The sequence below is a fragment of the Colius striatus genome, chromosome 11, assembly GCF_028858725.1.
Source record: "Colius striatus isolate bColStr4 chromosome 11, bColStr4.1.hap1, whole genome shotgun sequence".
NCBI classification, from domain to species: domain Eukaryota; kingdom Metazoa; phylum Chordata; class Aves; order Coliiformes; family Coliidae; genus Colius; species Colius striatus.
This window is the reverse complement of record NC_084769.1, coordinates 22,485,624-22,505,513: the sequence shown is the minus strand read 5'-3', so window position 1 is coordinate 22,505,513 and position 19,890 is coordinate 22,485,624. Positions and strand designations below refer to the sequence as shown.

Genomic DNA, 19,890 nt, shown 5'->3' with positions numbered 1-19,890 from the left:
CTGATAGTCACTGCTTTCATTAGAGAATCAGACCATACACATACAACTCAATGTTACTGAAGTTTTAAAACAGCAGTTGTGTTGTTGAAGTCTTACCTCTTCACAAACTCTTCAAAGAGGATGCGATGAGAATATCCTTTTTGACGTATTTTGACGGTTTCCAGAATTCCAGTGTATCGTAGCTGCAGTAGAACTCTCTCATGAGAAAACATCAGTGCTTCCCGATCATCATTAGGTTTAATGCAACGGATAAAGTGAGGCTGTCCAACAACCATTTTGGATAAAAGATCCATGAGGGAATACTAGTGAGGAAAAATAAAAAAGATGCATATACTTGATGAAAAACTGCAATGCAACTACTCAAGCGGGAGATAACGTACTTGTAAATAGTATGCAATGCTTGGTTATATTTTACTCTGTAATTTTAATCTGCATTGACTTTTTTCAAGCTTTTGGATAAACTTTAAAACCTATTACAAGTTTTCAATTGTAAAAAAAAATATATATATATATAAAATAAATATTCTAGTTCTTATTTCTCATACTTTTAATTTCTTGTTAGGTTACATTTCTGTCATTACAGAGGCCTATATTAAGAAAAAAATTAATTGAAAAATGTCCTAACTGTACAAGTATGAATGTGTGCCCTTGTACCCTCCACACTGGCCCCATCTTAGCATACACCAGCTTCCTCTGTGTCTTTCCTTACACTATTTTGCATTACAAAGAAAACAAGTATCTCTACATGCATGAAGCTTTGACCCACAATGACTAGCACAGCACTGTGAACTTCCCCATTCTACATGGTAAAAGTGCAGTCCAACAACCGAACTCTCGAAACTTCCATTCTACAATGACTGCAAGAAAAAAAAAAATAACCAACAGCCTTAAACTGTCCTGACTCCCAACCTTCCAGTTCCAGCATTCTCAATTATTACCTGTTTGATTTAAACAGACATGCAGAATATACGTTACCCCAGACAAGATTACTACTGATAAAATGGCAATCTGTCTAACCTATAGCAGTCCTTCCAAAAGACAGATTGGCTTTACTTATTAGCACAAATGACAGATCTTAATCTTTAAAAGGCTGTCCAGGGAGGGTGTGGAGTCTCCTTCTCTGGAGGTCTTCAACCTGCTATGTGACCTGATCTAGGTAGACCTGCTTTAGCAGGGGGGTTTGACTAGATGATCTCTAAAGGTCCTTTTAATCCCTACCATTCTGTGATTCTGTGAAAAGTAGGTATGCACAAAACTGTTCTTCTGTTCATAGAAAGGCTTGTTATAGACCTTCAGCATTTTAGATGGAAATAGTCTAGACTAGATTCTGTTATGAGTATACTTGGCAAAATTGTTAAAGCACAAGTACGAAGAAAGAAAAAGAACAGGTGTGAAAGAAAATTTATGAGTCTACAAAAGATTTAAAAAGAACAAAAAAATGACTTCTTATTGTCTTTGATCTCAAAATCCCACAAATGTTTTACATATATCTATTTTTATCACCAAAATGTTTGTTTACAATTCAACTTTTGTACCCTAAAATAGGAAGCCATAGTTTGCCGCTTCATGTTAGTTGTTTCCTCGGGGTGTCGCATAACTTCCATTGTGTCAACCTGGAAGGCAAAAGTCAGATGTGAGAACTGTTCCAGAAACGCTGCAGATCCATCCCACCTTGCCTGTGAAACTGTTTGGTTTTTGCTATGGTCATTCTTTCAGGTGTGAGTACTTCAGTGTACTTTATCAGATGTAGGAAGGCCAGCTTCTAAGAGAGCAGGAAGTACACTGATTTCAGAGAGATGTGCAAGTGTTCTGAATGATTTCAAACTTTCATTATGGTAGTACAACACTCAGCCAATGAAGCAGCTGTCAAGATGCAATACCTTATAACCTTATTTCTAAAAAGCATTCCTCTTATCACCGCTACCATGAACTCCATGAGGTCTTATAAGAAGAGTCATTTTTGTAATGACTAGGGAGTAAACTGAGCTGCCTCATTTTGCTCATGTATGGACAAAATGTTGTCAGATAACAAGTGGCAATCTCAGAATGTATAATTATTTTCCTTTCTGCTTTTGTGGTTATTATTAATTACTTTAAAATGGCATTTTAAGAATTTGAGCAACCCTGCTCTGCTGAACTGCCATAGCTTCAAATACTGCCTCTTCAGCATTTCAGAAGAGTTATTTTTAGAGGATATACATGGACAGCAAACATATTGCTCCTTGTATATTTTAGTTATATTGTCAGTACAGCTGTTCTTATCAAAATGAAACCAGAATTTATGAATGAGTATAACCACGGTTACCAATCACAAGCAGATTGTGTTGCTGTACTACAGCTCAACAAAATTAAAGAAAATCAACCAGCATCCTGTTTGCATGGAGTATTAACAACATTTTAGCATTCACTTGCTTTGTGGCAGTTTACCATCTGCTCTGACCAGGTGGCATTTGTATAAACCAGATAATGCTGTTGTCAGCACCTGTGCTACACTTCCTGAACTTTGCTCCAGACAATCATTTCCAACACTCATTGACTTAAGACCACTCTTCTGAACACTGAAAGTAATTGCTGAAAGATTACAGTTCTCAATAAAATAACTGTGTCTCTTACCTTCAGGAGATATTTAGGAGACTGCATGCAAAATATAAAGGAAATGAAGCACTAAGTAGTAATAGATCAAGCAAATGGATTTTGTGTTGGGGAAGAAATCAAAAGAAAACTTATGAAGACAAGACTCAGAATACAGATGGTAGAAAGGAAGACAGATTTCCATAAGAGTGACCATAAAAATTTCAGTATGTTTTTGTAATCTGTGACATTCTAGCCCAGAGTGGTGTACATGCATTAGTACACATTTCAAACTAACACATGAGAAAAAACCAGAAAGATTTAGGTTTTTTTGGACTAGATGATCTCTAAAGGTCCCTTCCAACCCCTAACATTCTGTGATTCTATGATTTCAGTTTTAAGGATTTATCTGAAAACTCTGTAATATATACCAGAAAAAAGTGCCTTACAAGCACAGATAACATTAAACATCTGACCAAGGCACCTGACAAAGTAAACAACAACGACCTAATCAGAACATCAGGCATGTCCACGAGGAAGGATATGAGAATTTTTCAGAACTATCTTGGCAAGACAACTGCTCTTTGAGAATTTATATATAAATCTCTAGTAAAGGTCAGGTAGAAGACAAGAGCCGTACCAGTAAAAATTAACAGTAAGTTCAGAAAAACTGGTAACATTTAATGTTAAAAGGCAGCCAATTCAGTCATTAAAGAACACTAAATCACGAGCAAACAGTTTGAGGACTGCACTGAAGCCCAAATGCCCATGAATTTGAGCTTTTAAATTGGATTCCTGCCTAGCTAAGAAAAGCAAAAGCTCTTAGTGATACTGTTTTTGGAGGTTCAGCATTCATGATGTCACAGACATATCTGGAATATCTGCTGGCCAATAAAGAATGAGCTGTGCTCTGCCTTTTGGGCAGTAGGATACTGAAAACATCTCTTTTTCACAGCTGCTTATTTTACCCAAACCTGTAGAATCTTACGATCTTTCAGACTGCCACTCTGTCAAATATAGTTTACTACTGCCTGCTGGGTTCAAAAGGACTTGGTTTTGTTTTGGGTTTTTCTGAGGGGAAAGGAGTGAATACACAAAAAGACAGATGGTCAGAAACACTCACTGAGGAGATGCAATAAACATTTTCTCAGAAAATCAGGGTAAAACCAGTATTCTGAGATTCCTTTTTCTATGGGTAGAGTTGTAAATTCAGAGCTGTACCATCTGTGAGGACTAGGATCAATTTCCAAATCTTTGGCAAGAAACATTTGAAGTTTCCATTAGTAAAATTCTGAGACTAGTGAGATTTTCCTGTAACAATTTTTAGAAGTTTTCTCTCTGGTTAATTTACAACACTGTGTGTCTCCGAAGCCATGCAGCTTTATGGTAGGGCAATAATCACATGTATAACAGGCAATAGGCTTTACCACAACTACCTTGGTAGAAAATGATAGTACATGAGAAAGTCATGATATAATCTTGAGTTTTAAATCACTAGCTACTCTTTTTAAACTAAAACAAAGACTATTTCAACTATTAATCACATTTTTACACGACTCTGGTAATGAGGTACAATATATACTTATACTATTACAACTAAAATTGCAAACAGCTTGATCTACACAAAAGGCAAATGGTTCCATCACTAAAGAAAATAGCTATAATAGTTTTGAATCAATATTAAAAGAATGATTTATGACATCATGTCATTTTATGAAATCACTGGAAATTATTACTTTCACATATTGACCATGCCTGCTGCTGGTATGGTACAAAATACTGTAAAACAAAACAAAAAAAGTTAAGCAAAAAAGCTCATAAATTAAATAATAAATAAAGATTTCTGAACTTCCAAAAAAAATGATTACATTTGGATTTAAAAAAAAAAGATAAAATAGCAATTTAAAATATTTTTCATGAAATTGTTTTAATTAGTCTTATGAAATTAAAGAATTTTTTTCAGATAAAAAGCTTTTCCAATGAACATTTTCTGAACAGTGCTGCACTTATGCGTTCCTTTTAGCTCCATAATACAAGAAAACTGGAGAAGGATATTATTTGTCCTTCAGCATTGAAAGTGTTTATATCAGAGAGGAAATAGATCTCTGAAATCCACATCTGTGTTTGTAGGTACAGTGAAGGATACAGATGTCCAGGTAACATAAATTACTGTATCAACATTTGAGTATGAGCTCCTAATAACAGTAGAGAATGAAAAGAAACAGAAAACCCAGAATATAAAATTCTGTAGAGTTTTGAACAGTTTCTGTGTTTTTTAGTACTGTTTGCTTTGGAGGAAAAAATCCCACCCCAATTCCTTAACTAAGTTAATTCTAATAGCACTACCTAGGAAACAGGGAAAGGATGTACATGCCATCAGCCTGAGGCAGAAGAGTTTTCCTCACAAATTAAGTGTACTTAGTTGGTAACACATCCTACTGACTGTCATAAAATGATCCCATCCTTTTGTAATTATGCCACAAGCTTTTATGGCAAAATCTATCAGCGTTTAAATTCTGCAGTTTTAAAAAGAATAGTGGTTTTGTCAAGTCATTCTTTGCTAAGTCTATCAGTCACAAATATCTCCTGTTTTTCCACTTTCAAGTTGAATAAAAAAGGAACAGATATTTTTTTTGTCTTTCATCCTGTTAAGTATATTATTCTATTTTTACCTAATTACATCTAGTTCTAGGCCAAAATCACCATAGGAAAACCTTGAGTCCATTGAATTAAAGGCAAATATTGCTATCAGTATAATGTAACTAAGACTTCACTCCAAAAGTTTAATCAGTAGAAAATGATTCTTCACTCCACAACAGTGTCTTCACTAAAACCAGAAACAGTGCATCCAGCTGTGGTGCAAGTTTCTGATAGTAAGGAAGACTCCCGTTTGTTAAGAATTTAACCACACACCTACATCAGCTAAGCATCTCACTGTAATATTTTATGAACAATTGCCTGTCTTCAAAGGGAACACTACTAACCTTGATACGCCCAGCACTAAGCTGTGGAGGCAAAGACCTAGATGCTGCTGTCACTCTGGCTCTTGCCTGTGCCAAGTTACCTGTTCAAAAAGAAAGAAACAGACGCTGCAAAAACTATTCAAGAAGCTTAGCAGGGAAAAATTTATATGGTGGAAAATCAGCTTGTACAATAGTACTAAAAATAGCAGACACCACTACACTTCTTCCACACCCCACTCATTATCAATTGTGCCTGCAGAGTATTCAGCACAGGCATGACAGAGTGCAGTGTTGATTTTAAAGGAAGGAAAAAGTCAGTGATAAGGTGGTATGTCACTGACCTTAGCTACTGAGCTGATGAAAACAACGACAGCACAAAGGCAGACATCTCAATCACTAGTAATCAATTTCTCTGTGACCCATTGAGAGATTTAAAAGAGAAAAAGACTGCAGAAACAATCCTGTTTCTATGAAATCATGTGGATCCTTAAGTGTTTAGACAGTATCTTAAGCTCACAAACTAATGAAAGAGATGAGAAAATGATAAGACAGTATCTTTATTTGACCTTTTGACATAAAGGCCTGCTTAATCCCTAATCTTATTGTCCCTTGAGGTTTTTAAAGACTGACTCAGTTCCTCAGGCAAAAAAATATTGTGGTGTCAACTGAAAGATGAGTGTCTTTTTTTAAATGTACAGTGTGACATGTCCTAAACTTTTTCCTCTGTATTTGTAGAAAGCCAAAGTCATCACAAAATAGCTTTTCAAAATAAAGGCTCAGAGAAGAGAGAGGAAGTGTTACGGGACTGTGCATATGCAAGACACTCTGTATATTTCAAAGTTTTAGCAAGTCTAGCACAAGATGTCCAAATGTTTTCTCTGGCTATATCTTCAGAGGCTAAACTGTGATTAATAGCATTGAAAGAACCCTTTGAAGCAGGATTGGTGACATCAAAGCCCTAATCCATGGGTGGCAGGATTTTTATAATGAGTGGGAAGCATTTTAACACATTTCAAAGGATTTACAGCATGAATAAACAATAGGCCTCTGCAGATGTACCACACACCTTTCAGAACCAGAACACATAAATAAGTGTCCATTTTAATTTAAATGTAAATAAAGTGTTAACACTTCTTTCAGATGCTAAGTGCCTTGTTTGCATCAACTCCAATGTGTAGCTGTTTGCTTTGCAGAAAGTCAGTAACTTTAAGCCGGCTTCAGAGTTTGGTAAACTATATATTACATAACTAGTAAAGAGGCAGGATGGGAAAAACGAAAACCAAAAACACTCAATGGCTGGTAATTATATAATAAGGGAGCAGAGCAAACCCTATGTCTACTTAACACTGAAAGGAACGTTTGTTCTTATTTCCTCCAAACAAAAAACCACCAATGCCTTGAAAACAGTCTGAGGGCCAGCACTCAAACAGGGCAATGACATTGCTTACAGTGATTCAAATATTTTGTATTTATTTTTAAAATGTTTCTTTTTTAAGATGCTGGTGTTGGGATTGACACAAAGCTGCAAAACTGGCACTTCATTTTCAGATTTAACAGCATGTGTTACCTGGCAGCCTAAATCACAGCGCAGAACATGGACTATTTCCATGTTTTTGGAAATTGCTTTTAGGCTATACTGTGTAAGTAAGTTATAAGTAAAAGTAAGTTAACGAGAATTGCAACTCTATTTTGAAACTCTTATGTATCTACATGCATATTTAGTACATTGGCTGTATGTACTCTCTAAGATTAAAATAAGGACTTTAATGAGCAAGTAGTTGATGAATTTATTTTTCTCTTTGCTGTAATTATCATATCTTTGTACGTTAGAAATCACTCTCTTTTTCAGCCAAAGTAGACAACTTGGAAAGGTTTTTTGCAAGACTTCAGATTAGCAAGTCTAAATGAAAACCTTGCACTGGAGAACTGATGACACAACATGAGGTAAAGGAGGAGAGTTGGGAGAAGAAAAAAATGTTAATCAGATTGTTTAAAATTACTAAAATTTTGTTGCATTTTATATCAAGTTACAAAACTCCAATAACCAAATAACATTTAGAATAAGATAGTTGGTCAAGGTTCACCACATTCTCTGTTTCAGGGGTTCATGATTAATATCCCTGAGCTCTCACTTAACTTCTCATGCGAAACTAAAACTTAACATTTCTGATCTCTCAAACCACGCGAATAAATCTTTCTATTAATCAAAAATCTTCACAAACCAAAAAAATCCCCAAAAGTGGTCAGTTTCTACTTCAAAAAAAGAAAAGCTTCACATATTGTGATTTTATCTATTAGTTACTTCATGTTTATTTCACGCATCAAGCGTATTTCTATGTAATTACTAACTACTGAAATGTAGAATCAGATGAAAACCATAGAAAAAAATGTTATCAGGATTTTCTTTTCCAGATCCAACATGAAATGATGCTTCAATAACAGTTCATGAATTAGTCACCTCAATTAGTTCATGCTCAGGAAAACAACTACCTATCTTTAACATTTCTAAGTCATTAAAACTAATAAAGAGAACAAATGTAGTTTGAAAATTAGTTTACATAATAAGAAATGTTTCACTTAGAGTTAGCATAGTGTTTATAGTCAGTAAACATTTGGTACCCATCCCTGCATTCAATTTTCATTTACAAGGTCATTTATTACTTTACATACCAAAAATAATTAAATGTTATTCCACTTTGTGAAGAACATCAATATTTGAAGAACAAACGTTTTTAGATAATAACATAGCCAGTTAAAACTGACATGGGTTCCTTGAAAGGTTAAACTGGTTAAAGGTTAAATGACTGCACTGTGCCTTTCAGAAGTCTAGCTTCACACCTATTAATGTGGTCAATATCTTGGACAAAATACAGGTGATATCCACACAGACTTAAATAAAATGCTACTTATATTAAATCCAGCTCTATAAAATGGACCAATTAAGTGGTTTAAAACCCTCTCAAAATTGCCTTAGTTTTTTTTGGAAAAGGTACTCATGATAGAGGTGAGAGAAGTTCATGGCTAAAATTAGGATTAATCTTTTAAACATATACATGTCTAATTTTCATCCACATGAATTTCCTTTTCAGTTCAACAAGACTGCTCATCTGAAAAACTAAGTTTCCTACCTATGCATCTGCCAGATCAGAGACTAAGGTCTCTGGGATTCATTTGTGTCAGTGGGGAAGTCAGTCAGCCCCAATGTTTCTCCTTTTTCCACTTTGTTCAGAAAAGTTAGGAATGTCATTGTTGCTTTGAGACATTTCAGTCCTTAAAGTCTGTGAAATGCTCTCAGCTTCCAACAGAAAGAGAAGTAGCATCACTAAAATCTGTCCACTCACTGACTAAGCTTACTGTGCCAATGCTCAAAAAAAACTCCCTTTTGTCTTGAAGCCGTACAGGAGATCTCACGTCTGCAAACATGTTCTTCACTGATGCCTTATTTCAGCTAGGTGAGAAAGATGATACTGTCGAAGTACCAGTGTATCCTCTATGCAAAGCCAAGCAGGAGAAGCTTTGAATGTATTCCAAGTATTTACACAGCACAGAAAGAAGAAATAGGTTTTCTGTTTTTAGGTTGAACTTTGGAAGTGATTTTTAGATGTCAGAAGGGCCTAGTCAGCATTCCTGGCTTCTCACTTGCATCCCTGGCGCTTACTCATGATGTGATCTGGCCCAATTAACGATTTGTCCAGCCATTGACTTTCCATACTACTTAGGAAAAGCACACTTTCTGGCCAGATGTCCTGATGTTACTTACAGCTTGTCAGTGCTTCATTATTCTTAGGCGATAGGTTCTATAAGTAGTATCAAGCAAATATTATTAATATTTGCACTTTATTTATAATCTCATTTTGGTTATATCTGTAATACAACACTCCTCTCAAAGTAAGAGCATGCCAGCTAAGAATTACATTAAGCTTTGACACAACGTTTAGTTTGTGAAGTGCAAATGACTTACAGGGAAAGAGCCTAATGACAATGTCACCTTACTGTACAAGCTGTACCAGGGATATTACTATTATATATAGGGCACAGTACAAGCTCTGGCCTTATCCTCATATATTTTATTAATTTCTTTCATGCTTCTAGTTCAGATAAAGAGAGGTTACTTGAAACACCATGTAGATACAGTATAATATGGTCAGAAATGCTGCAATGCATTCATATTTCATTGACACTGCTTCTAATCACAGCTAAGCACTTGCACTCCAGAAGAGGTACAGAGTCAAACAATGTCTCTGACATACAGAGATTCTTCTCTGTCTTTCCCTTCAGTACGTTTTATCTAGCCAAAGGAAGTTGACTGCTTATCTCCATTCTGCTTTTTCATCTTCTGCTACTGTAAGACTTAGCTCGACTAGAAATGAATATATATATGCTTTCTATTGGGTACTAATTTGAATCTGGTCACTGACTATTAAAACTCTATTCTTTTGAATCACTGAAGTAATTTAAGCTAATCTTGTGCAATAAAAAGCTAAGAATCCAATATTTTCATATACCACACATTTTACACAAGAATATATTTGTAAAAATACCATCTGTAGAATACAACTATCAATACAGACACACTGCCAATGCTGCTTATTCTGAAAAGAGAGTCACTTTGCTTCCTATTCAGAACAAGTAAACACAAAATAAGAAATTTTATTTTCAAAATGTGACCTGTACTACAACACAGAATTGATAATCGTGAAAACCTGGTAATAGTGAGGCCCTCCTGGGAATAACTTAATTATGAGTAATTTCTTCAGGAGCAAAAAAGATGCACTTTTTGACCCAGAGACCCACCTGGACATGTTCCTATGCAACCTGATCTAGGTTGACCTGCTTCTGCAAGGGGGTTGGACTAGAGGATCTCTCAAGGTCCCTTCCAGCCCCTACCATTCTGTGATTATTTGAAGTGAAAAATCCATGCCATAGTAAACGGACAAATTCTGATCCCAGTTCTCAATTAAACATGAAGTAGGCACAGATCATACTTACTGATACTTAAAAGCTTTACATTGTTAGACTGTGATTAGAGAACCTGAGTGTAAATTCAGTGGTGCTATGCTTTCTACTGCATAGACTGCAGACACTTCAGTGGTCACTTCCCACATTAGTAAGCCACACACTGGCAAACACACAGCATGATGTTTATGGTAACAAACAAAAATTTGCTTGTAAGCACCATCACTCAATTTTTAAATAAACATTATTTTAACACAGTAGTTTAATAGACTTCTTGTAGAATACAAGGGAAGAGAGACACTGTCAGCAGTTGAGATGAAGGTCAAACTGCCTACTATATTCCAAAGTATTTAAATGTCTGATCTCAGTAAGAAAGGTCTTAACTTTTACCCTTATCTAGTAATGAAGAACAGATTATGGTATATAATTAGTTAGTGGCAGTGCCCAAGATATTTTAAAAACACGATCTTGAGTATTAATGGCTACTTTAAGCAACATGCTCAATTTTTGAGCTAAATTGAATGGAGTCTGTGGAACCATCTACTTGATCAAAGTGTGTTCACTGAAATGTAGACATCTCCTTCAATATCGCAGGCACATCTGTGGTCCCAGGATACACAAGCAAACCTTTTGTGATTCTCAGAACATCATAGTCCGAATGACATGACCAAACTTAAAGACAGCAGGCAAAGCATGCATGCTATAGTCTCATCATGTGAAAGACAGGTTTGCAGGCAGAGGTCAAGGGAGAATCACATTGTTCTGGAAAAGAGGGTGGAAAAGTTATAGTGTAATCAATTCTGGAGTTTTCTACTGCTTGATGCTCATAATTTTCATTAGTTATGTCTACAGCCCAACTGTCTGGAGACTGACTAACAGGCTGGCCACAGCCCAACATGGTCAGTCTCCCAGCTGCTGCATTACAAAGTGGCTCAGCTTTTTGATTTACATATTGTCAGAAGACACAGGCCATTTCTGTCAGATATGGTCCTTAGCAACTTCCACTCGCAACTTTGGCAGTGTGAGATTCCATAACTTGGTATGTAATCAACTCAAGACAACAAACCTTGAAGTCTCTGGGCTACAGCAGCCAGTACAGGATGCTGCAGTCTGTGTTCCTGGGAAAGTACCTCATGGTCAACATAAAGTTTTCTGTTGTCCCAGCAGATTGCCCTGGTTTCCTGTTACATGTCTGTAACTTTGATTAGAAGAAAACTACAGAGGTATACTTTCTGTGAAGACTTCATTGTTGAGGAATTCCACATTGGTTTTCAGCATTATCTCAAAACCCCTATTCTAATTGCCTCTTTCAGGACAAGAAGTTTACTTCTTCTTCCAGAGCTATGTGGAAGAATACTTCTAAAAACCACACATGCTGATTCAGCTGTGGCCTCCTTTGTTTTATGTAATTGACATCCTTTCTCTGGCATGTTACCTGTGATTTTTTTTCTCCCCAAAAACATCATATCTGCTTTATTTATAAAAGTCAAAGTTTGATTATTAAGACTATGGTCATTATCTCAGTATTTTATCTACGCTCCCTCACCAACATGAACTGACAGTAAGCATTCCAGTAGCTTGCACCTCAGCTTCTTGTCTCTGATGATCTGAGGATTGTCTTCAAACACTAATTAAGCTTCACAGTACTCAGTTTAACCTGAGGACAAAATAATTTATACCAGAAGAATGAATAAACAGGAAATGCAGGAGAAGTCTTCAAGAATTCAAGCCCACAGTTTGTACTTCCAGAGTATGTTCCCTCTATATGTAATGTAGAAAACATTTTATGATATATGTTCTATATCCTATCACATAGGGACTGGCTGTTGAAGCTGCTCCATACATACACAGTCTGATCAAAATCCTACTAAAGTCATTTAAGGTTCCCAATGAATTACAGCAGCAAAAATTCAGGTATAAAGATGTCACTGAAAGCACACACAATAAAAATGGAAGAACATTTTCTCTGACCTCACTATGACTATCAATCTTCTCAGTGGTTAAGAATCTAAGCCAGACAGGATAAAAATGGTGTCAAAACCTTGTTTTGATGCTTCAGGAGATGAGTTGTCTTTTAAAAGCCTTGATTTGGGATGAAGCATGGTTACATAACTTCATGAAAGTCCCTTGTCTCCCCATTTTTTAAATGTAGCCATTAATGATGTTGACTGCTAATTTAAACAAGTCTCAAAGGCTTCTAAAATGAACATTTGCTCCTCTGGATCTCAGCAGTTCCATATATTATCACAGATATCACAAAATGAGTTATTTTTGTGGTAACTCAAAACATTATTCTCATTTGAAATTGTATCTCTACACTTAGTGAAACAAATGCCCATTCATACAAACACATAGAAATGCATTTTCTGTCTTTGACACACACTGTGACCTGCTGTCCAGGCAGGTCTATTATAAGCTTTCTTATGTCAAGTTAAGCTGAGTTGGAATAAGTAAGACAAAGTCAAATAACAAGAGAAAAGATAACGATGGCTTAGTAAAGTACTGACCTTTACAGTTTGTTGTAGGATGAAGAAATAAAGAAAATGGATAAAAGTGCATAATACTAGTAATTCACTACTCTCAGTGTACAAAAAATACTCTGAAACAAATACACAAAATCCAGCACGGACTCACAGCTTTGTTTTCCACAAACTACTTCACCTCTTAGATACATTAAACCTAAATTCAATTATTTTGAAAGAGTAGGAAATACAAGTAATTCTTTATACAGGACACACTAAAAAACATTACAGATATTCAAACCAGCAAGTTTATCTGAATAGCCAAGAAATTTCTCTGCTCTATGAACTCATAAGGAAATTTAAAAATAATTGCTCTTCTTGGATTTAATCTTGAGAGCTGCTGAATTTTATGATATAACAAGCATCTTTGACTTAGTTTGACCTTACAGCGTATAGCTCCTGTAAACACTGCCTAATAAACTACTCACTAAAAAAAATGCTCTATAATGTTCTGTGAATTTTTCTCTATTTAAAGTCTGTATATGCTGCACAGTAAGATCTCAAAGTCTACTGCTCAATATTAAAAACAGTAATATCTTCTCTGTAATACACCTTTTGCTTCCTCAGTATCAATACTTCTTAAATTTAATTAGTATACTATGAAGTGCTAAGATTAAGTGTTGCTCGCTACTGTAGATAATGTTCATTATGGAATTGAGAAGTTAGGCTAGAAACATGAAAACTGAAACGATATCTCCTCTCTTCTGACAGAAAGGTAAAGAGAAATTATTACCAAGATTTGTTCTACAGAAAATGGCCTAATATAAATCAAATCAGTAAGCTTATCAAGATCTGATCTTAAACTTGCCCACTTGTACTTTTTTTTAGGGTTCAGTTTTCAAGCACTTGGAGTCAAGAAACGAATCTGTGCCCTTTGACTATTTTCAGCACAATGTAATCTATGAAGTTTCTTATTAAAAACAGTGGACTTCTGTTTGGATATCACACTTTACCAAACATAAACATGATAAATCTAACTTGGCCCTTCTCAGCTGTTGTGTTTACTGCCATGTGCAATGCCAGAGATTCACTGACACTCTTTATTTATAGGGAGTTATTCTCAACAGTAAATAATTGTTATGTCTTATATAAAGCTTTAGCAGGACTGATCTTAACTTTGATCTGATAAATGGTTCTGTTTCTAGATGAGTTCCATTTTTAAGGCTATTTTAGGGCATGTTTTGGATCCTATTGCTATCAAGTCTTTTGAGTATCTGCATAGAGCGTTTGTCCTATGACACAAAACCTTAGGATATGAAGGAGAAATCGAACTGTAAAATGCTCAACTGAAAAACTAAATAAAAAGTAATCTAACACTCTACCTCTCAAACTCAGTTAAGCTACATTTAATTTAGTTTACTGATGCCCCACATCTGCAACCCAGTAAAGTTCACAATTGTTATGTTGCACAGCTGCAGCTTAAAGCCTCTCTTTGCGCACAACACGCTGGCAGCAAAGCAAAAACGATTAACTTTTATACGCTTTTAACATATGGACCAGTTAAAACTAGGAAAGTCTCTGTGTCCCTAGTGAAAATATATAGCTTCCATTAACTCAACCCAAAATATATACAAAATATAAATTCTGATTCACCTTTAAGTAGAGATTATAATTACAATGGCTTTATTTCCAATTCATTTAGTTATCTCTAAGAGGTGAAAATACTACCACAAAAGTACCATTATAAAAAGATTTTATTGTAGGATAAATTAGCAAAAGTAAGATGTATTTGAGTCTTTTGCTCTATTGTGATGTGTGGAATTAAGAGAAAAAATCCGCTAAGCCGAAATGGAAACACGCTCTCTCAGTGCATAACTATGACACACACCAAGCCAAGAGACCTGCCACTGCTTTATTGCCAGAGGAAGGGCTTGTGCTCAAAAGGAACGCAGTGTGACAAACATGACAGGTCAAATCATGGTTCCACTGATAACAATGGTAAAGCATCTATGATTTCAACTGGCCAAGATTTCACTCTATGTCCAGTAGTATCTGTTCATGGGATGGAAATGCAAGAAAATCCATTTGTTTCCCTCAGTTTCTGACTCTTCATGAGGAATCAGCTGCTATCAAAGCTACACACAAAGTAACAATGGGATACTACCATTGTCACCAAGGAGTGGTAAAACCAGGTTCTTTAAAGTGATTCTAGTTCTTGTATTCTTTAGTGTACATAAAGAAAGCCTGAAACATTTTTTTCTCACATTTGCTCTCAGTATATGGTCAGGTAATTGTTTGCTTTGTTTTGTTCCTTCTTTATACGAGATAAATAGTGTTTATAATTTTAGTCTGAAGGCTGTAAGCAGGGCTGGAGACTCAAAGGCCCAAAGAACATAGACAAAAGCTCAATATTGAGAAAGGGAAATGGCCTCTAAGTAGGCTAATTAGAAATAATTTGGTTTTGAAAAAAAACACCATTTTTCTTTTTATTTTGGACAAAAAAAAAATCCCTTGTTAAAACACCACTATCCTAACTCTTCAGTGAATGCTGTGAAAGCTTTCATCCAAGTTCTCTTTGACAGATTATGCTCCAATACCTCAGCACCATGAACAAGGAGTGTTTATTAGCAATGGGTGAGATACTGACATGACATTGCTGCAGTGCTAACGGACCCATGACCAGCCCCTGCATATCCTCAGAGCTTGGACAAGGACCTTTCTCAGAGCTTCTACTCTGATGGTGAGTGGGCTGAAGGATTTCCCCTTCTCTCCGTCTAGGTGGCAGCTCTCCCTGCTCTCTCCAGCCAAGGATTTGAGGCAGAGCAGAGCAACCCTGACAAAAGTTCTAAAAATCTGTGAGTCACAGAAGGAGAAAAAGTCTGCAGAGTAGAAGTTGAAAAGTAGAGAATCAAGTTCTGCTTCAGCTTTTCTGAGATGATGAAGCCCCTGTGGCACATCTCCCTATCCTGTCAAGCATGATCTGGTCAGCTGGGGAACATATGACAAGTGAGAGAAGAAGTGGAAGAGGGAACTCAAGTCTCAAAACCCCCAGTGGTACTTTGCCCAAACAGTTAAAGACAATGCTGCAAAAATTCTTGACTATTAGGACAGAGAGTCAAATGGTCTCACTCCTTACTGGCACCACTAGTGAATGTACAATGCCGCTCTTTAATTTTTCCAATTAAAGTCCTCTCCCTTTTCAAGGGCACTCTATTTTCTAGATCACATGATTCCTTTTCTCTCTGATGCTTTAGCAATTGGTGGTAAACCAAAACTAGAGATAAACAGGAATGCACGAATGGGAACATGCATATTCAACTGCAGTAGAGGAAACTTTTACTTCTTCTTTAATAAATGCTCTACTTTTCTCTTGTATTTGGAGTAAACCCTATTTTAAATTTCAGAATATGCAGAATTCTTAGCACAAGAATCTGTGTCTGTAGAAAAAAAAAGTGACAAATATGCAAGCAATTGGGATAACTGGTAGATTAAACCAGAATATGTTGTTTTAGTTCGAGGTTAAAGGTCCCTAGAAAGTGCAGATTCCAAAACATGCCAAACATGCCTAAGGTTCCACTGTAAGATGACAAGCCATGCTGTACCCACTACAAAATTATTGCCAGAATGTTTAAGTTCTGGTGTTTCATGTCAGTAATTATGCATGCTCTTAACCATAAATTACTGTTATGAATGTATATTTAATGTCCTGCTATTAATTTCTGGTCCTTTAAACTACATAGTCTGCTACTGTGAAATAGAAGCATTTGTTAAGAGGGGATAAGTATATTTGATAAATTACAGGGATTAACACGATCTTAAATTAGTAAAAGAATTTAGTCTTTTTAATATTTATTTTTTTGCTGCTGCTCAGTTTTTGACAGCAGAAGAAGTGACAGTTATATAAATACACTTCAAACAGAGGATCTTCTCCGGGTGGGAAAGGCATCTTTTTGTTCTTACTGGTATTTAAGAACTACATTTTCAGGAACTGTCAGCCCCATGTTTCCAGTCTCGAGCTCCCTCTTGCTTCTGGAATGGCACCACCTAGTGACTGTTACACATACTGAAGATTGCTGCTTGGCAAAAAACACCTACGCTCCAAATTCCAGAGCTAGTTGCAAGCAGATGTGAGAATGTGCTGTCACTCATCTTCAAACAAAACACCAGAGATACTGGCAGAAGGCTCGTTTCAAGTCAAGGTTACCTGGGAAGATGCAATATGACTTCCATGCAAATTATGAAGTTTTGCATCAGCCAGTGATCTACAAAAAGCTGGAGAAAATGTTATCAAGATTATGAATCTTAATCTGTGTTTTTTCTGGTTTCCTTTAGGAATGAAGCATGTGTTGAGTGCAGGGAAGAGGGTTAAGAGGCGAGGACAGAGTACGATGAGACATTTACACAGTCACTGTTCTTTTGTTTACAAAAGCCTCTTTGTAAAAAGTTAAGAGAATAGTATGATCTTTCTTCACTGAGCAGAGATGAAGCAGCACTGCCAGCAATACCTTCTGTTCTCAGCCAAACCTTTAATTTATCTTGCAAGCTGCCAAAACTAAACCTGGCAACAATCTGATTTTAGAACACAGAGGCCCCAACACAGGATGTGAGTGCCAATTATATTAGACAGCTGGAAAAAATAGAGAAAATCACAAAGACTTTTAAAAAATAAAAATGACATAAGGGTTTTAAGCTATTCTTATAACACCATGCACAGCAGCATATGCACAATAGTTTTTTTTAACAGGATGTCCTGTACCAACTTGGCAGAAATACAGACAATACTTAACTTGCTGTGTTCTCTTCATAGAAAGGTAAATGTTTTACAGGCAGAAAGCACACAATTCACATAAACAGGGAAAAAATGAAGGAATGTAAAAGACACAAAACAAAAACATTGGAAATACACCAACATGGCAGCTATACATTATTGCAATGAGAAACATCATCTTACTGAACCTTTTAGGCATCTTGGGCAAAATATCCAAGTGCTGCTGCCAACTTAAACTACCTCTAAAAAGCTGGAGGAAAACGGGTTTGCATGGAAGAATCAGCATTCTGATTTAAAAATTACAATAAAATTAAAAAATGTAATACTTATAATAATTGAGACTGATAACTGGGACAAATCACCTAATCTGTTTTGTCCTGACAACAGTTCCAAGGTATAAAATGGCTAGTAGAGAAGGGTATGGAGGCACATTTGACCAGATGTGAGCTTTCTTTTTTGCTTTGCTTATCCATTCAGCATGAGTAAAATAATCTCTTTTACCAGTTTAATGTGGACTCAGATGTCAGAATTAGATGTAAAGAGTCTTTGTCCCCATTGGGGCACAAACGAGTCTTACTCTATCTTAATTATATCCTTCTCTATCTAAATTTGTCATATTTTGAAAGGAGAAGCAGATTCCTCATTGGATCATCACCTCTCAGGAATCTCTAAAAGTATAATTTGAAGAGGGGTAATCCAGAGCCTTCTAATAACAGGAATCTATTCTATATGGAATAGAACCAGATCTATTTCACTATCAGTTTTACACGTGCAAAGAAGGGTCTAATATATATTTTCTCCAGATGTTCTTTTTCTACATAGAAATCTCAAGAGAGATTAAAGGCATCATCGAAAGCTATGACTAGGCTATTGAGGGTCCAGAAATCCCAGACAAAGCTGCTGCACAGGCACAGAATTGCATCTACAGCCCAAATACAATAAGCCTACACAGCACTGCCTAATGCATCTACAGTTATTTCTACCTGAAAACACAATCTTATTTACATATGTCATATCAGTTCACAAGAATTTTGCAATATAATACAATTAATTGTATTTAGATCATTCCTTAGTATTATATCTTTTTCTTAACCATTAAAAAAAAAAGGTACTTTAAAAATGTAGAAAGTATTGAGAAACTTGTACATTCGTCAGCTGGTTTGCATGTATACTGCAGAACTATGAGTTGTATAGGTTCCAACTATCCATGGAGTAATCAAAGTTCATCCTGTTGTTTTATTTAGCTATATACCTGTGCACCTTCAGGTAAGTCAGTGTCAAGAAGCTTTAAATCATCTGAATTAACTAATTCTAGCAGATGAGTATGTGTTTTTTATAATTTGTAAGGTATTACCTCCAAAACAATTCGATCTATATTACAGGACTTCTGAACTGTAAGACACGCTACACAAGAATCTATCAACTGAGGATTTATTTCAGTAAAGGACTAAGAACCAAGAATTTTCTCATCCTGCTCTGAGTTCTTTCTCTACATATCAGATAATCTTTTCTCTGGAGAGAGGGCCAAGTCTTGCTCCCTGGGTTTTTCAGAAGAATTCATGTCCACATTTATTTTTTTAAAAATCTTACTATTTTAGATACCTACAAAACTTTCAACAGCACAGCTGAGAAAGAATTTAAAAAAAAATTGTCCAGAAACAATTAGAGATTTAGGGGACTAGGTAGCTAAAGAGGTTACAACAGTATCAAAGCTGTGCAGAAAATACCTGTTTTTGTTAATGGGCTAGAGAACAGCTGCTGAAGAAGTTTGTTCTCTGAAGTTCGCAACACCACCACTATGTCAGCAGGAAGAGTGTCTCTGTTCTTCTCAAGGAATGCACAAGCATCATATAATACCTAGTATGGAAAACAGTAAAAAATATTGTTACTCCTGGTTGCTATTACTATATTCTTTAAAATGTGAACCAGTCAAGATGACTAAGTAGACCAGTTAGTTTGGCTCTGACAAGAAAAGAATTACATGCAAAAGAGTTCAAAGTGTACAGCTACAGCAGGGTTTTTGGAATGTGAACTGGCTGTAAACAGCACCTGTATTCACAGCATGTCACTGTACATGAAATTGGGTTAAATGGCTTAAATCTTATCGTATTATGCTTTGTCACATCAAACTATGGTATGCATGAGGCACTGTAACAGAGACCTCATTAAA

At 35.9% G+C, this 19,890-nt stretch overlaps 1 protein-coding gene across 1 annotated transcript in view; it reads right to left on the bottom strand.

Annotated features, from left to right (window-relative positions):
* The window catches only part of MYO3B (myosin IIIB), a 177,825-nt gene that overhangs the window by 70,942 nt on the left and 86,993 nt on the right, over positions 1–19,890 (bottom strand). Inside the window, exons 22-26 of the mRNA XM_062005192.1 lie at positions 19,448–19,577; positions 5,556–5,635; positions 2,614–2,634; positions 1,536–1,613; positions 97–302 (exon numbers count right to left, since the gene is read on the bottom strand). Coding sequence (XP_061861176.1) covers positions 97–302; positions 1,536–1,613; positions 2,614–2,634; positions 5,556–5,635; positions 19,448–19,577 — 515 coding nt within the window. The remainder of the gene's footprint in view (positions 1–96; positions 303–1,535; positions 1,614–2,613; positions 2,635–5,555; positions 5,636–19,447; positions 19,578–19,890) is intronic.